Source organism: Desmodus rotundus, chromosome 12 (assembly GCF_022682495.2).
Source record: "Desmodus rotundus isolate HL8 chromosome 12, HLdesRot8A.1, whole genome shotgun sequence".
NCBI lineage: Eukaryota > Metazoa > Chordata > Mammalia > Chiroptera > Phyllostomidae > Desmodus > Desmodus rotundus.
Window position 1 is genome coordinate 87,788,669 of NC_071398.1, and position 19,330 is coordinate 87,807,998.

Genomic DNA, 19,330 nt, shown 5'->3' on the forward strand with positions numbered 1-19,330 from the left:
TCTTTAACATACTAAAATACATTTTTTCAAATGCAAATTGTATCATATCTAATTATTACCATACTGTTTGGAGAACTGGATAAAGTAATTAGAAAGAAGAAGAAGAGGTATAAAAATTGAAGAGCAAGTGAGAAATGTCAGTTACTTTAGATGGTATGGTTGTATATCTGTATACTCAAGGGAATCAACTGATATTCAATTGTAAATAAGGAATAATTAAGCTGGCTAAATACAAAATATACAAATATCAACAGTAACAGCTTTTCTTTAATCAACCTTCCTTAGAACCACTTAGGCAAAGGAAGTCAATAAAAGATTTGATTTACAATAGCAACAACTACAAAAATATGTAGGAATAAGCTTAAATGTATAAGAATTATATGATGAAAACTATAGCCAGAGACCTTAAGTAAAGCTGAAAAAAGAGCAATGCATACATTTGGTGGGGGGGCTAGATACAGTTTAGTGTTGTTCAGTTATAAAGTTATTTTATAAGTGCAAGGCAATTTCAATAAGAATACAAATACATTTTTTGAAAGAATAAGACAAACCTACTCTAAAATTTATATAGAAAAATAAAGGTAGAAATAACAGGTAAATAAAGAAATAATGAAGTCCTATCAGATATTTAAATCTGTTCTATAATTACACTATCAAGTAAAAAAGAATAATATAATAAAGTCATTGAGAAAAAGACCCAAGAGATAGAGGAATTTACATATAAGAAAGCAGTATTTTGCAGTAGTGGAAAATGGCAGACTATGCAAAATATGGATAGTTTGGCTCTGTTTTGGCGATTGTTTGGCTACCTGGTAAAGAAAAAACAGCCATATTCCTACCTAATTCATTAGAGCACGACAAACTCCAAAATATCAAATATTTAATGCAAATAAAATGAAAAAGTAAGTTTCATATGAAACCATGAGAAGATTTTAGTGGGGAGGCCATTCTTCATATTCAAGCCATAGAAACCATAAAAGAGTTTGACAAATATGAGTGCATTAAAATAAAACATTCCTAAACAACGGCAACTGTGTATGTATAAACATGAATACATATGCTCGTGTATTTTATATGTGTGTACATGTATGTATGCATGCATAGATGCTGATAACTTTGTGTCAGATAAGAACACACGAGGAGGGTGTCCAGCAGGAGCTCACCCTGAGAAAGCCTGACCTGCTGTGTGGCTAAACCCCGGGGAAAGAGGGAAGGAAGAGGATGAAGCTCATTCTCTCTCATTTGCTCCCCAGTCTCTCCCCATGAGGAACGGCGAGGCATCTCTGCCCGTGGGGCAGTAACTGCTCCAGGGAAAGGAAGGCCCATCCCAAAACCTTGAGCTCCAGGGTCCCTGCTGGGCACAAACAGGCCGTGTCTTAGCTCAGGTTCCTCAGGAAACAGCCTCGGAGGTGCCAGCTTTCACAAAGGAAGGTCATTGGTGAACAATATCCTCAGAGTGGGAAAGGAAGCAGTGTTGGGCAGAGGGAGTCATTGAACTGCAGGAAAGTTGGCCAAGGTGTTAGCCACCAACCCTCCTAGCTGTCGAAGAAATGAGTTCTTCGGTTCTGAAGGCGATCTAGGCCCAGCTCCACAGCATCTCCCACCCAGCCGAAGTACTTTGGAAAAGTCTCGGCTCAGGGCGAAGGTGGACAAATGAAGAAAATCCTTTTCCAAATATATAATTTTTGTCATTTGAGTCTATTGAATGGTCTCAGATTTACATTGTATTCACTGCTGTCTCCCCATACATACATATGAGTACATAGGTTCATACACAGAACAATACCTTAGATTCAGCAGCTGACCAGTTAAAAGATGTTCAATGAATGAATGAATGAATATGACCTAATTAAATTTTCATTTCCTTAAAATATAAAGAATTCTTTCAATCAATTGGCTAATGTCTAGAAGAATTTTTAATGTATGTGTCTTTGGCTTCCTGATTTGTATAGCTAGGATTTTTTTTCAACAGTTACATTTGCATAGATGAGCAAAATACACGTGACAGAATATTACCTGCAGTGTTATTTATAACCTTAAAAGGAGGCGGCAGAATGTGCTGGTAAAGAGCCATCGCCCAAGGCGTAGTTTGTAAGTGTTAAAAGTATAGTGCAAAACAGTGGCTACAGTGTTCTCACGTTTGATCAAAATTAAAAGGATACAAAGATAAAAATAAAAATCAAGTAAAATATCATAAAAACTAAGAGGGGATCTCCTTCGATATTTCTGGTGGCTTATCAAAGATATTTGTCATGCTTTTGCGCTCCTCTGTGGAAACAGTTCCTGACTTCACCCCTTCACAAATGCTGTCATTGCTGTCCGCCATATTTACTTAGGGTTTGCCTTTGTGACACTCACTGCTGGTTCTAGGCCCTCTAAATGTAGAAGCTTTCTAATTTGAAATTTAAAATTTAACAAATAAATGTCTCAATTTACATTTATATATAAGTTAGATAGTTTTCCTTGATTTTCATACATTTTCCAATTTGGTTATTTGCTACCTTGGTTATGTACTTCTGCCAGAGGCGTTATAGGAAGTTTTAAAGATGAGATAAACTTGAGAAAATATTTTCAAAATGAGGAAACTCGAGCTCATGAAGATGAAAGGTGTAACAAAGATTCAGCACTAGCTAGTGCCAGAAGCTGCTAGAATGCCACGTATGCGCGGATGAGATCAGTCAGGTGCCCTCTCTGGTATAAAACCACCTTTCAGTTAGATTCATGAGCAGTGGTTTATTTATTTATTTATTTTTTATGTGGCCTCCTCCCAGGATGGTTCACTGTAAAAGTAATGAGGTTGAAGCCTCAGGCCCCCACCGGACTGGCATCGGCTCCTTCTGAGGCACCAGGAAAAGTCCCGGTCTTGTACAGCCTGGCTGTTGTCCACTCCAAAGATATTCAAGATGAGTCCCTGCATGAGAAAACTTGATATTCTCTGAAACCTCACCAAGCATTACAAAAGCAACTTGATATTTCCCTATGATATATAACCACTTATTTTTGGTAATTAGTGATCATTGTTAATGCCTATAATGCAAATGGGTGGCTGAAGGAACATGGTTCTAAGAATACAAAAGAATAAAAATCATGTACAATCTGTCATTTACCAAATGGTCCCAAGAACACAAAAGAAGGAAAGCAACTCACAATTTGTCCTTTGTCAATCATCTGTGGAATAGTTGCTAAGAGCCAAAGTTTAACAACTACCCCCAATGGTAAGTTCACTCATAAAATCAGTCTTTCATTGTCTGATTGATCTTTGATTCAAAACCAAGCTTTGAATTTTGACTCAGATATAAACTCTGTATCTCCTATTCATGCCTAGTATTTTGTGAAAACATATACAACAATAAAAAAAACCCAAACAGATATTGTGCCCTGGCTGGTGTGGCTCAGTGGACTGAGCTCTGGCCTATGAACCAAAGGGTCACTGGTTTGATTCCCAGTCTAGGGCACATGCTTGGGTTGCAGGCCAGGTCCCCAATAGGGGGTACATGAGAGGCAACCACACATTGATGTTTCTCTGCCTCTCTTTCTTCCTCTCTTCCCTTCTCTAAAAATAAACAAACACAATCTTTTTTTTAAAAAAAAAGAACAGACATTGCATGGAATGAAGGAATATAAGATAGATACGAGATTTACCTCAAAGTAATAAGGTTATGTGAAGCTAAATTCTGGAAACAAACAATAAATGACCTAGTAAATATTAAATGCACCCATTAAGTCACCTTGCCATTTTTGTTTTGCTTATCTAAATCAATTTTTACATAAAAAAATTAGTAAGGAAGTTGGGGGTGAGGCTCTTCTTTAAATAGATTTTTTCCCATTTGCTTCTAAATAAATTACATGGATCACTTATAAATAAAAACAGCTGATTAACAGAGGAAGGTTTTGCTTAAATGCCAAATTAAGAATGCAACGTCTAAATGGAACCAATGGAAACCACAAAAAGGAGACAAGATCAGGACTGTTGAGTGTCATATCAGCCCTGAGATCATCTCTGCAGGAAATCAATTTTCTTTCCAACAACCAGCAGCCCAAGGGTTGTTCTGAGAGTAGTTCAAAGTATAAAGTTAAGAAGATAAAAATGGAAGAGTGGAAATGCCAAGGCATGCAAAGCATCAATGGCATGACACAGTAACGACCAGGTCGTGTCTGAAATCACGGATTTCGGGGAGCCTGAGCATATTGAATTTAGATGTCTTCTGATAATTCAAAGGAGTCCATATATGTTAGTTATTGTCATTACCAACTGACGTGTAGAAGAAGAGACTGAGGAATAGCAAATATAAGACTTGTCCAAGGTTGTAAGGTTGTCTCGCAAACTACATGATTCTTTCATTAAACTATGTTGGAAAGAACAACGGGGTTCTTGATATAAAAAAGATTAAAATACTTTAGAGCACATCAAAGCAGGGTAAGTAGATAAAAAGTACATGATAAGAAGATGGAAGGAAGAAATATAAATGTACTAAAAAGAAGTGCCTTGTAGCTATGAAGAGACTTAGGCATTCTTAGTATAGAACAAAACACAATCTCCTGTCCCACACTCCTTTGGTGACACTTCCTTTCTAAACACATTTTTATTAAAATACTTATTCCTTATTACAAAGTAATAAGCCTTCATTTAGAAAATACAGAAATATCGATGAACAAAAACCTGAAAGTAAAAGTCACCATTAGTCCCACCGCTAAGCCACTCCTAAAAAAATAAGTAAGCAAACAAAGTGCTTGCTAACCACCAGATACCACTGTCTCGCAGACCTCACGGCCCAGGCTCTCCTTGTCTCCCTTCCCATCAGGAGTACTGGTCTTCCCACATTCCGTGCGCATTTCTGACAATGACCATTTTTACTGTACTCCAGTTACGTATACAAAGACATAAAAAGTATAACACTTCTTGGTATTTAATGAGAACTCAATACATAAACACTATTAATAGGATTTATTTATTTTATTATTAGGAATTTTTCAAGAAAAAATGATCTCTTGCTTTTTTGCTTTTTTTGGCTTTTTAAACTAATTTTTTCCTGATTCTTAAGCAATTCTTTGTTGATTTAGTTGATTATGGACTTTGCTTGTTTGCCTATTGGTATGTTTGATTTTTTTCATTTGCAAGTGTTCTTTATTTAATAAATTGTATAATTATTTAGCAAGTCATTTTTCTTAGTGTGATTTTCTTTTTGTTTATCATGAGCACTTTAAAAATATATGAGTATTTAAAATTTTATCTTGTCAACATTTTTGATATAACTTCTGTCTTAATCATCACATATTCTTAGTTATTTGTTTAATATTTTGAGCACAAACCACGAATTAGGCATCTATACTAGCTCCCATACCAGCTGTGAGAGACACAGCGGCAAATTAGAGACAAGAATCAATCTCTCATGATGAGTGTGTTTGAGACAATCAGCAAGTAAATAAATAAATCTTAAAAATTAGATTGTAAAAAATACAATGAAAGAAGCAAACAGGAATATATAATGGAGAGCATAACTAGGGGATACAATATTTGAGTTGATAGCTGAGAATTCAAAAAAAAAGAATCCAGCCATGCAGAAGTGCACCATTCTGGGTAAAGATCACAGCAAATGCAAAGACCTCTGGGAGCAAAGAGTGAGATGTGGTTAAGGCACACAGAGCCCCGTGTGACTGGATCATGGAGAGGGAGAATGAGTTGTGGGAGATAAAGTGGGAGAGGTAGGGAGGGCCTTGTAGGCCATGGCCAAGAGTTTAGATTTTATTTCAAGGGCAATGAAGCTGTTAGACTCGACAGATGGAATGTGATGGCTAACATGACTTTTCTGAAGAGTCTATCTTTAAAAACTAGGAATGTTAAAGCTGACATAAGTTCAGCCTAAGTGCTTTAGGTATTAGCTGTCGGGACTCATTTAACTAGAATTCCACAGGTAGGGAACATGCTAGAAGAAATTAGCCAGGGCTTTATCTCAACGATGCCATCGAGGACCCAGGTTCCTTGTCACATCCTTTTGGTACACCATTGATAGGCTGACTTGAGCCAGGTGACCAGGGCAGCTCCAGGCATCACCGCTAAGGCACTCCAACGGTGTGGGCCATCACCACCGCACTTACCAATGTAGATACCTTTCACTTGGAAACTCCAGGTTTAGGAAATGACTACAAGATGAAGTGAAGTGATTTTTAAAGTTGATTTCACAGAAGACAGATTCACCCACTTATTCAATAAATATACTGATTGCTCTCTAGTAGTACAGTTTCAGGTACTTTGGATATGACAGTGAAGAGGACAGACAAAAGCCCCTATCTTCATGGGATTAATCTATTTGGTGGGGGAGGCAGATAGTAAACAAACTATGTAAGTAAAATATGAATCATATTGAGATGCTCATAAATGCTAATAAATAATAAACAGGGGTGGGTGGCGAGCCTGTTAACTCCTATGGAGAGCGTTAAAGGAAAATTAGTTTTTTGTTGCAGGTAGGTGTGGCTTTCGGTACAGTCAGATGGAAAAGATCCAGGGACAGCTGGAAGAGCGGTTATGAGATTGAGATTAGATGACAGGGCAGATGTCTAGCTTTAGAGGCAAGAACGCCTGAAGCGCTTGTGGACCTAAATGGAAAAGGTACAAACCTCTAAGACAAGAGAGTAGTTTCAAAAAAGTGAGAAAAAAAGGTTTACATGAGTGCTGTTTCCTCAAATGACAAGAACAAGAGAAGAAATAAATTCTCTTTTTTTTTTTTTGCAAGGGGATCATGAGTGAAGAAATGAGCATCTGACATTATTCGGCCTGAAGCATTCAACCTTCAAGAGTTTCTACCGGTGATGATGACTATTAGGCAAACGAATGCGCATTGCCTTCAGCAAAACAGTCTGGTGGCTCACAAGGTGGTGCACGTTGCTTTCTTACATCACTACGAAGAGAGGGAAACATCTGTGAGGGGCGAGCATTAATGTGTGAGCAAGTAAAAAGGAAACAGCTAAAATCCAACGCCCTTATTTAGACACTGAGCTTCTTTTTTCAATTAATAGGCTTTTATTTTCTTGGAGAAGTTTGAGGTCACAGCAGAAATAAACAGAAAGTACAGAGAAATCCCAAATGCCTCCTAACCACCCCCCCCATCCGCCCCCCATCACCATCTTCACCACAGTGGCACATTTGTTACAATTGATAAAACTACATGGACACATTGTTATCATCCAAAGTCCACAGTTTATTGTCATTATTTTGAACAAACTGTTACGTGTTAGATCAATTAAGAATACGAAAAATAAAGATTTTTTTTTTTACTTTCACTTATTCCTTCTCTAATGCTCTTCCTTTCTTTATATAGATCTGAGTGTCTGACATAACATTTTCCTTCTCTCGAACAACTTCTTTTAACATTTCTTGCAAGGCAGGTCTACTGGCCACAAATTCCCTCAATTTTTGTTTGTCTAAGAAAAATTTTCCCCTTCACTTTTCAAGGATAATTTCCCAGGGTACAGAATTCTGGATTGGTGATTTTTTCTGTTTGTTTCACCAGTTTAAATATTTTATTCTTTTCCCTTCTTGCTTGTGTGGTTGCTGAGAAGCAGCAGAACATAATTCTCATCTCTATTCCTCTGGAGTATGATATTTTTTTCTCTAGCTTCTTTCAATATTTTCTCTTTATATTTTATTACAGGAACTTGGGCAAATAAGCCCTTAGGGATGTGTGGTGAGGTGGGGGTGGGGGTGGGGAAGTGTTCTATAGTTCTACAACTAGGGCTCGGTCTTTGAGTGAGCCTGTGCCCCTGACTGTGAATGTCACCAGTGCCTCTCAGTCCCCCATGCCCACACCTTATGTGGAACAGATGGCTGGCAGGGTATTTGGGTGCTTTCCTGTTCACACGTGGAAGCCTTTAAAGCACTGAAGTTGGGCATTTCCTTTCCCCCCACCCCAGTCAATTAAACTCTGATAGAACCCCAATAATTAGCCTCTGGTAAAAGTTACTCTTGAGTGCAGGCCTTATTAAATAGAACAGAATGCTCTGGCCTATTTCAAAATGTTTACTTTCCCCTGCCCCTGCCAATCATCCAAAGGCGGTGGATGTTCCTTCTGCTGGTCACTGTGACAGCCTGATAGAACTTCAGAAAGTAAGAGTCACGAGAGGGCTTCCCCCGCCACGCCCCGCAGAGTGTTTAACTCTCAGACACGCAGCATCCGCCAGCCCTTCCATCACCCGGGGGCGGTGCTGGTTTCCGTGGAGGTGTCTGCTTGGGGGTTTCTGCTCTCCTACGTTGTGCTTCTCCCATGGCCTCTCCACTTCTGGGGGCAGGTTTTATCCTATTACCTCACTTCTCTGAAGGACCTAAGAAGAGTGTCGAGTGTTCAGCTTACTCAATTTTGATTTGTGGTGAGGGTGAAGTGGCAACTTCCAAGCTCCTTGTGTGCGAGATCAGAAGCTGAAAGTCCTAACCCTGGCGTTGAACTGGTTAGTGTGTTCTCGCCGTGTGCACCACCCGTTCCTCTGCTCACACCCTCCTGCACTTCCTTCTCCACTGGGAGATTCCTATCTCCAACACGAGGGCTGTGGTCAATCTACCTCGTCTCATCCGAGTAGTTACAGTAAGACAACCATGAAAAATGAAGAAAAAAGAAAAATTGATGCATCAGGGGTTTCAGTTATTTGACAAAGATGATCAGTGGTTTATGAAACTTAAAAATGAATATTATTTGGTATTTCTTCATTGTCTGATGTGACAACGTTATTTTGTTCATTAAAAAAAAATTTATGATTTTGTTTACAGCCTTAAAATTCCTGTCTGGTGTAGTCAGGGCTGGGTACATACCCAGGATTTACTAAAGGACTAAAGAAGCCTTTTATAAGTAGCATTTCTGCCCTTCCAGGAACAGACATACTCTGTGGCATAACCTTGGTAAAATATCCTTTAAGAATAATGCTGATACAAAATGGCAAAGCTCTTTCACTAGCCAGTGTGCCATGCATGAAAAGGGTTAGGGGCAATCTCCACTCTCTCTGCATGAGCCACTAAATCAACCAAAGTAGAATGGAGCGAAATGGAAAGCGCCTGCGTGCCTGAGATGATGGATGTGGGCACCCTTCCATGTCTGAGTGGCACAACCCTGCTCCGAGCAGTAAGAAATGTCTCTCTGAAAAGCGTGAGCTCATTTGGAATTTTGGGTATGAAGAGTCTTTACTGATGATTTTCTTTTAACTCATAGGAATGGCTTGTCACTTCCATTAATAAATACTGTATTCCTTTTCAGCATATTCCTGCACATTAAATCTAAAACGAACAGCCTTTTAAGAACGTGATGACATCACACATAAAATCTACCTAGCGATCATCACAGCATTAGAGAGAAAAAGAAGTGAAAACTCAAGTGGCAGAAGGGGGCAGTAAAACTCAGCAGAATATTCTGGGAGGCTTTTTCCTTCAAACAGACAATTTCCCAACAAATTTCAGAGACTAATATAAGTACAGCAGACATATCTATTTATCCAGAATACATACAGAGCACTAAATATATACCAAAGTGAGAGCTATAATTTTTACATAATCAAAACCTTGTTTTCTGTGGTATGGTGTATCATGGCATAATAGCCATAGTTTCCAAATAAAACAGGTTTAGCCATTTTGATTTGGTTTGGGAGATTGAATCTCCTCCGACAGCCAGCATCCCAAAATGTACTATTCACTCAGACTTGTGAAAATGTTTTAATGAATCTCATCGTCACAATTCTTCCTCACGTCCATTCTTGGACTTCCTTTCTAAACTGTGTCCGTCTTCAAGTGTCATTTTTCCTCGAACTCTTTCCTGCCTGTGTAGGCACATAGAACTCTCCCCCACTCCACCATGCTATAGAAGTTACAGATTAAACCAAGCAGTTTCACCAAAGAGCTGTTTTTATTGAATTTCCACTCGGAGGCAGATTTCAATGGCTTTCGGTTCCAAGTGGTCTAAACATGAATATTCTCTATGCTCTGTTTGGTCCTCACCTTAGAATTCAGTCTTGGCAAACAACGGGGCGCACTTCTGGATGTGGTAGGTACACCGTTAAGATGATGCAACTTCAAAATGAACTCGGGATTGTAATCCCGTCAAATTGTAAGGCCCTCTCAGCGCCAGAGCACGGATTCTTACAGGGTGGCACAACCTACTCAAAATGAAACAGAAAATTGGATTAAAAGGAATTGTTTTAAACCTCTGTGCTCTGAGTTGAAATTTCATGGAAGACTCAGCACCAGAAATGGGAGTGTCACAAGTGAAATGATTAAATATGACTGGAGGAGGAAGGAGAAAGGCTTTCTGGATGAAGTGGAATTTTAGTCATCTGTGCCTCATGTAGAATGTGTACATTAAGGGAAATGTTAAAAAAATAATTCCAAGTGAGTCTCTTTTTTTTCTTTAAGACTTCTACAAATTGTGGTATCTGATATGGTTTTATTTTAGGTCGTATGCCATTCTTCTCGTTTAATGCTAAGAATGTATGGGTTCGTTGAACTTTTTATTTTCCACTTTGCTGTTGCTAATTTCTTTTTTTTTTTTTACTTCACCTTCACACGCCTTTCCCCACCACTACCAAAAGGTAGATATTAAACAAAAACAGTGGATGAGAAAATTCAAAATTGTTTAAAATCACCCTTCCTTTCCATCCATTCCATCCAATTCCTCATCAAATTATGCTCCAAAAGAAGTACAGAAAATCACCCCTGAATGCAACGTGTACTTCGATCTATTGCCACACCTCATCTTGGAAAAATGGGAAGAAAAGACAAAAAAATTACTGAACTTTAAAAAAATCTCCCTCTTATTTGTATCTCCTGTGAGAGGCTGGTGACCAAAAAGGCTGAAACCGCACGGCAAAGAAATAAATGAATCAAAGCAGATGTTTTGCACATTTAGCATCCCGCAGACGCGGGGCCCCTCGGAGGAGAGGAAGTAGGACGGCGGGGATAACCCGAGCGCAAATGGGCTATTTACAGGCTAACTGCTTGAGAGCGGTGTTGCGGAGAGCAGTTTATCTCCTTCCTCTCCAAGAAGCCAGCAGGGGACGGTGCTTTGGAGAAGTGTATTTCTTAGGGTAAACACGACATAGCTCAAAAGAGAAGTTACAGATGTGTACACTCACTGTAGCTATTATATGTCATTCAGCTAAATAAAAACTTAAAATTTTAAAAAGGTATGGGCGATGCACATACCGTTGGTTAAGGGCTGTCACGAAGAGTAAACCTGACTTGTCTGAAATACGACACGTGTAAGAAATGCAGCCTTTTTTGGCTTTGATCGTTCGGATCTGTCCACACCGCGACTGCCTAGGCAGCCTGAAGGGAATTCCCTACTGGAGCTCTGGAACCCCTGGGCGCTCCTTCCAGTAAACAAACCGCAGTGCCCCGTCACCTAAAACGAGGAGTAAGGAAAGTGAGCTGGCGCAAACCCGAGGTCCCTGAGCAGAAGACCCGGGGCGGGGGGGAGGGGTGGAAGGGATGCGGAAAAGGGGAGGAGATCCAAGCAGGGCTTGTGGGGAGTGGGGGGCAATCCGCTTTGCACCCACCTTGGAGAAGCGGAAAGTAGTTTCCCGAGTTTCCAATTTTGTCTTTTGCGTGGGTAAAAATCCTGCCCCGACCGGCGCTTGCGCAATTAAGTGAGGGGCGGGGTGGGAGGGGAGTTGCGGACCAATAAGAAAAGGTGGAAAGAACCAATCAGAGTTACGTGGGCTGTTTTTCAAGGCTTAAAAGGAAGGTTCGCTCCGTTAGCTTCCAGCTGTCAACGGACTTGAGCGAGCGTCTGAAGTACGCCCAAGAATTCTGTCCACTGCCTCCTCCAGCTCCATCCACTGCCCGGAGCCCACTCGAGGCAACGCCTGCGTCCGCCCGCACCCGAGATGCTCTCCCGCGCCCTGCTGCTCTGCGCCGCGCTGGCGCTCGGCGCTGCAGGTGGGTACCCCGTGCTGCGCACCCCGCGCTCCCCGCTACGTTTCTGCTCTGAGCCCCTGGGGACCTCTTCATTGGGGATACTTTCGGAATGCGGAGGCTGTAGGCTTTGTAAAGAACTTGGACCGTATGAGTCCAAAGGAAGTGGGTGGAAATCCCAGCTTTGCCACCAGCTCTGATCATCACGGGCCGGTTACTTCACCGGTCTGGGTCTCTTTTCTTATCCGCTAAATAGGAATAGTGATACCAATTCGCAGGTTGTTATTTTGATAAGACTGGATATAGTCAATCTATGTGGAATGTTTGCGTGGGTACCCATTGTTACTGAGTGGGAGTAGCTGTTTTATTTAAATACCCTAGTTAGTGCTTTCCTGCCTCAGGAAAGCCCAGGTTTGGGGTTTTTTTTTTAGTGTGTGGTGTGGTGTTTTTTTTTTTGAGATAAGCCAAATATTTTTAAAATAAGCTTTTTCTACTTCGCAATTTTCCCTAAATTTTGATTAAAGCACTAGATCTATCCATTTTAATTTTGAGAGTGCTACCTATGTGAGCTTTGTAATAATGCTAATTTGGACATCTAAAAACTTACTAAGAAAAAACTTAGCAGCATGATTTCCTGGTTGAATAGTCTGTTATCCGCATTTAGAATAGGAAGTTGGTATTGCTACTCTATAACCATTCTGTGAGGCAGGTTTTTAAAAATTGTTTTCCATTGACTACCTGTGTGTTTCTAGAATTTATTATTGTAATGATGACCCATAGTAAGGAAAACAATTCAATATTTAAGTCAAGATTAAGACACCGAAGAACAATTTATTTACTTGGCGTTACTTTTATTTTAGCAAGTCCTTGCTGTTCCAACCCATGTCAAAACCAAGGTGTGTGTATGAGTGTTGGATTTGACCACTATAAGTGTGACTGTACCCGAACAGGATTCTACGGGGAAAACTGTTCAACACGTAAGTTTGCCCTCGGGTGTCCTCGTTTGGAAGGGGGATGCATACAGTTCTCACTTCACAGATTTGAGTCTCAAGATGCGCCCCATTCATTTCACCCTCCTTTTTTTTCCTCTTATGGCAGCTGAATTTCTGACAAGAATAAAATTATTCCTGAAACCCACGCCAAACACAGTGCACTACATGCTTACCCACTTCAAGGGGGTCTGGAACATTGTCAATAATATTCCCTTCCTGAGGAATGCAATCATGAAATATGTGCTAACATGTAAGTACGTTCTCTTTCTAAGGTTGTAAGCTTCCGTGGAGAAAAATGGTTTTTAGAATACTCCACATTGCTACACCAAATCCAAGAAACTTATTTCCAACCTTGTCAAAAGGACTTTTAAATACACCTTTTTAGTGTGCCTTCTGTCTTCATGGCCAAAAATATTGACATTTGGGTCCCGTTCAGGTTAATAAAGTTCTGTCTCACCATCAGAATTCTGCTTACAATCCCGCATACCTTTTCTAAGCTTCTTGGATGGTTATTTGAAAAATCAAGATGGCTAGACCATCTGGTCTTGTATAAAGTAACCAAACTTTATTAAAGATGTATTTTAATGAGTCATTCTTCTTTATTAAGTACAAGTGGCAGTTAGACTTTAAAGTATAATTGTTTTAAAATAGTGTATCTTTGTTGGAATTGAATTCAATCTCTGGTACCACTTCGCACATTTTACAGTAAAAATGAACATTGATTTGCCTTAGCATATGGACACTAATTAAACAATATTTTTTCTTAAAATTTTCAGCCAGATCCCATTTGATTGACAGCCCACCAACTTACAATGCACACTATGGCTACAAAAGCTGGGAAGCCTTTTCTAACCTCTCCTATTATACCAGAGCTCTTCCTCCCGTGGCTGATGATTGCCCAACTCCCATGGGGGTGAAAGGTGAGTGATAGGAAGCAATTAGAGATATATTGCAATGGGGGCTGGATTACCACTTAGAAAATTTGACCCTACATTATCATTTTTTGTTAACAAAAGTATCGTTTTTCTCCCTTTCTTACGGACAGCTATGGAGATTTTTTTAAAGTGGGAGTCTGTGTAAATTATTGCATGAAAGCGAATGGGCATTTTGGTTTAATGTCCTAATGTTTTCAGATCCTTTCATTAAGACTGAATTCGTACTGATTAAACAATAGATAAAATTATTCAATAAGAAATTTTCGCCCCATACCTTAGACGTGTTATTTATATTGGGACCCTGGTCACAATTGTCTCTCTCCTGTCAGTGAGGAATGCGCTGGTAAATTGACAGTATTACCTCCTTCCTTGTCTGCATCGGTGGAATCTTATCTTCCTTATTTTTCAGGGAAAAAAGAGCTTCCTGACTCAGAAGTGATTGTGGATAAATTTATAATAAGAAGAAAGTTTATTCCGGATCCTCAGGGCACGAATTTGATGTTTGCATTCTTTGCCCAGCACTTCACCCATCAGTTTTTCAAGACAGATCTTAAGCGTGGGCCAGCCTTCACTAAAGGACTGGGTCATGGGGTAAGACAGCACTAAATCAGAAATACAGCAAATCGTAGTGAGGTGCTAACATGCAAGGCCATATATTTATTTGCCACACCAAATAATTCACCTTCTTTTTAAAATGTGTCCAGCCTATAAAAACTTTAATGGAGTATTCATTTGAATTCACTGGTTCAGTAAAAATACACACACACACACACACACACAAATATCATTTGTAATTTGGCTCTTAAGCCTTTAGTTCAGAATATTAGCACTACAAAAAGTTGTGTATTTGAAACATTTGTACCCTGATTATGCTGCTTTAAATATTACAAGTGAGATTTTTGCAGCATTATTATTTTTTGGATTTGAATAATATAGCTTCAGTTTTTTGATAGGAATTTTAGATGAGTAATAAATTTTCTGATGCTTTTTAAAGGAAATTACCATACAGCAAAGTGTCTGATATATTTATCAGCTACATAGAACATACTAATGCCTTTAAACACAAAAGACATATGTGTTTATAGCTTCAATAGTCAAACATATTAATTTAGTATTTTGGTTTTTGTATTTAGTAATTTTTGTATTTTGCTTAGTATTTAGTAGTTTGGTTAGGAAAAAATTCTTTTTATTAAAAATTTTTAATTGAGGCAAGATAAATCATCAAATTATTTAATGATAAATTATATCATAGACATTTACATATGAACAACATCAGCAGCAACAAACTGAAATTTTTCTGTATTCTTCTAGGTGGACTTAAATCATGTTTATGGTGAAACTTTGGAGAGACAGCATAAACTGCGCCTTTTCAAAGATGGAAAACTGAAATATCAGGTTTGTCCTATTTGAATGTTAAGATTCAATTATTGACTCACCACTTTACCTGTGTTTTTAAATCTCTGACTACAATTTATTTTTTCACTTCTAAGTTAATGGTTATTTATTATTGCCATCTTTTAGATAATTGATGGAGAGCTATATCCTCCCACGGTCAAAGACACTCAGGCCAAGATGCTCTACCCACCTCACATCCCTGAACACCTGCAGTTTGCTGTGGGGCAGGAGGTGTTTGGCCTCGTGCCTGGTCTGATGATGTATGCCACGATTTGGCTGCGAGAACATAACCGAGTGTGTGATGTGCTGAAACAGGAGCATCCGGAATGGGATGATGAGCGGTTGTTCCAGACAAGCAGGCTAATACTGATAGGTAAGGAAGACGAGGAAATAATTTAAATAAAACCGTTTCTCCCCGGAGAAAACTAGTTCATTAGCTTTGCTATGTTTTAAGCCATTCTGGGGGAGGGTAGTGAATGTAAAATCACATGCTCCATATTAACTCAATCTGTGGGCATGATAAAAAAAAAAAGGAGAAGTGAAGGAATGGCCAGTCAACAAAACTGCATTTTGGTGGGTTGATAGATAGTGATCAGGAAGAATTAATGTTCTCATTTTTTTATTTTGTGCAAACAGGAGAAACTATTAAGATTGTGATCGAAGACTATGTACAGCACTTGAGTGGCTATCACTTCAAACTGAAGTTTGACCCAGAGCTGCTGTTCAACCAACAGTTCCAGTACCAAAACCGCATTGCCGCCGAGTTCAACACGCTCTACCACTGGCACCCCCTCCTGCCCGACAGCTTTCAGATTGATGACCAGGAGTACAACTACCAACAGTTTCTCTACAACAACTCTTTACTAATGGAACACGAGCTCACCCAGTTTGTTGAGTCATTCAGCAAGCAAATTGCTGGCCGGGTAAGCAGTGTTATTGAAAAACAAAATAAAACAGAGGACTGCTCAGAACTACAATTTCTGCCATCGAAATGATGTTCTCTCAAACTGCCTAAGAAAGTGATTGTTTTGCTTTTAAAATTTTTGAAATGAGTAGCTTCACATTCTTTGAAATGTGAAAGCTTTTAGTTTACAGTTATCCCATGACAATATATAACCGTACCTTAAATATAGATATTTTCAAAAGCTTTCTATATAATCTTATAGATTACAGAAATAAATATGTCCAACTTGAATAGTTTAGGTCTCAGCTGGGAGCATTAGGCTTACCTCCTTTGTGCCCAAGGAATGCTTTTAAAATAGAAACTGTAAATATGCCTAAAATTTTTTGTTTTATAAATGTCACTCATTTTCCACAGGTTTCTGGCGGCCGGAACCTTCCAGCTGCAGTCCGGTACGTGGCAAAGACCTCCATCGACCACAGCAGACAGATGAGATACCAGTCTCTCAACGAGTACCGCAAGCGCTTTCGGATGAAGCCCTATGAATCCTTTGAAGAGCTTACAGGTGAGAACCAGTGTCTGGACTTCCTAAAAGACCCAAAGGGCCAAATGGAAAGAACAGAGTGGTTGGAAGCAGGGGAGCCCCGGGGCAAAACTATCTTTTTGCATTTCGTACAGTTTTACATGGGCTGTATCTGTGTTTTTGTCACGTTCTCAGGAGAGAAGGAAATGGCAGCGGAGCTGGAAGCACTCTATGGTGACATCGACGCCATGGAGCTGTACCCCGCCCTTCTGGTGGAAGAGCCCCGTCAGGGTGCCATCTTTGGTGAGACCATGGTAGAACTCGGAGCCCCTTTCTCCTTGAAAGGGCTGATGGGCAATCCCATATGTTCTCCTCAATACTGGAAGCCTAGCACCTTTGGTGGAGAAGAAGGCTTTCAAATCATCAACACTGCCTCCATTCAGTCTCTCATATGCAATAACGTGAAAGGCTGCCCCTCCACCTCGTTCAGCGTTCAGGACCCGCAGCCCACCAAGACCGTCACCATGAACTCGAGCCCCTCCCACTCCAGACTGGATGATATCAACCCCACCGTACTACTAAAAGGACGTTCGACCGAACTGTAGAAGCCTATTGATCATATTTATTTATTTATATGAATGATTTCTTTTATTTAATATTTATATTGAACTCCTTATGTGACTTAACAGTGGCTGTTAAGGAGAAAGGGGTTATACTTGTGAAGATTTTCATGTTACTGATTTAAAGATGTCTTAACTCTAAGTTAAAAGGGAAGAAGACTGTTGTCGTTTGACATCTTTTTACTTGAATTTCAGTTTAGATTGTTTTCGTAAGAGCCAGAGAAAAGACATTTGAAGGTTCAAATGCTGTTACAAGACAAGAGATGCTGCAAGTTTCTCTCTACACTGTCGATACTTAACAGTGTATCTTCCACACTCCATTGGAAGCAACTACCTGCACACCCTTCCACTGATTTTCTTCTAGTTGTTTTGCTAAGAGAAACTTTTCTGATTAGTTTACTTCTTCTATCTTGTTTTCCTGGTTTCTGGATCTGAGTTTGCCCTTCTTTGGACTCTGTATTTTCTTACCTGAACTTTTGCAAATTTTCAGGAAAATCTCAGCTCAGGACTACTATTTAGCTCCTCATATGAGGGATAAAAGAAAACAAAAGCTCTCAAAATGGGCCTTGACAAAAAGAAAAGCCCATGTTTTCAATGAAGGGCAGAAAACTTTATTTATATTTAATTTTAACTGTGTAACAGAAGAAGCTTACCAAGAGGCTTAGAAAAAACCATATAAGAGGTTCTTGACAGGAAGCGAGTTACGGTCCTCCTCTAGTGAATGTCCTTCCTCCTTTGAAAACAAAAGCAAGCAATTCCTGAGTAAGTCCCAGGAAGATAATGCTTCTTCTTTTCCACATCTCATTGTCAGCTGACATTTTCTGGTACTGTATGTTATTTAATTTATTAAAGATTATTATTTATGTTTGTTAGGACATTATTATAAACTGGGTTGAAGCCTGTACTGATTTTTTTTTTCATCATGTCAGGATCACTATATCTTCTTTGGTATTACCTCTTTGAATTTTGAAAACTACAGAAGAAATCATTTGATTAAGATGTGGATGAATTTTCAGGAACATTGAGCTATTAGGCTGGCATTTATGTATTTAAGATTTACCCACACACACCAGCCCACAGAGAACCTCATGTCTCATTAGCCTGGACGTGATATAAGCCTAATGTTTTATACATTTTTTCAGGACCTGTGGATGCTACATTAATTCATTCACTCATAACTTATTGAAGAGACAGTCTTTGCAAAGCACTGTAGATTTTAATATTTTTAATCAAGCACTGATTATGAATAACATTAGTATTTTTGTAAATAATTAAAAGCATGTCTTTTAGGCAGAGGGAGATGAAATTTCATTAAAGAGAAATAACTCAGGGGAATTTTTTTAAAGATTTTATATTTAAAATGTTAATGGTTAAAAAAGAAATAGTCAATATATTAGAAGAGCTTGCACCAAAAAAAAAAAACCTGTTAACTTCTCTGATTTAAAAACTGATTTGTTATTAACATCAACCTGCTGTCTGAACCTAGGAATTCAGAATGTGTATGTGAATTTTTTTGTGCCTCAGACTGTATTTAAATTATGTAAAAATAAGTGTTGAAATATGTCTGTTTATTTTTATATCAAAGAATTGAAAAATCTCTTCTAAAATAAATTCGGACTGTTTCTACATATCTTTGTCTTATGATGTATGATTTCTCTGAAGTGTTATAAGCGCAGGAAGCCATTGTCTGTTCTCTCCCATCTATTCCAAACTAGACCGGCCCTTAATGAAATGGTCCTGCTCTCAGTCACAGAGTCTTCCTAGGATCACTACTTATAATCTCTCATTCACTGCCATGCCGTATTGGGAAACACGTGCTCTGTGCCATAGAAGATAGCAACAAACTTGTGGTCATTGCCTAATCTTGAAGAAGGGAAAAAACTAAGTACACAAAGAATAAGAAAAGAGGTACTAAGGAGGTACACAATTAAAAAAGGAAGTTTAAAGAGGAAGAGATTGTACTTGGGTAAATCACTGATTCCTGGCTCTTTGGCTTCTGTTGAACACCCCTACTCTTGACATCCTGGTGATTTCAGTATCCAAATGGACCACGTGTTGAATGTTTTGCCTGGCCCCTGGC

At 39.1% G+C, this 19,330-nt stretch overlaps 1 protein-coding gene and 1 long non-coding RNA gene across 2 annotated transcripts; one reads left to right on the forward strand and one right to left on the reverse strand.

The window, feature by feature from the left end:
* Positions 1–7,143: 7,143 nt before the first annotated feature.
* On the reverse strand, positions 7,144–11,607 carry LOC123478832 (uncharacterized). Its single transcript, XR_006654193.2, has 3 exons — positions 11,527–11,607; positions 11,174–11,372; positions 7,144–10,128 (listed from the first exon to the last, which is right to left on the reverse strand). It is a non-coding gene; the product is annotated as an uncharacterized lncRNA (long non-coding RNA).
* A 141-nt stretch (positions 11,608–11,748) lies between these two features.
* On the forward strand, positions 11,749–18,878 carry PTGS2 (prostaglandin-endoperoxide synthase 2). The gene is made up of 10 exons (XM_024551487.3): positions 11,749–11,908; positions 12,745–12,861; positions 12,983–13,126; positions 13,653–13,796; positions 14,221–14,402; positions 15,123–15,206; positions 15,333–15,579; positions 15,843–16,129; positions 16,525–16,672; positions 16,826–18,878. Exons 1-10 carry the CDS (start codon positions 11,857–11,859, stop codon positions 17,233–17,235), a joined length of 1,815 nt encoding a protein of 604 aa, XP_024407255.2. The 5' UTR covers positions 11,749–11,856; the 3' UTR covers positions 17,236–18,878.
* Positions 18,879–19,330: the final 452 nt, after the last annotated feature.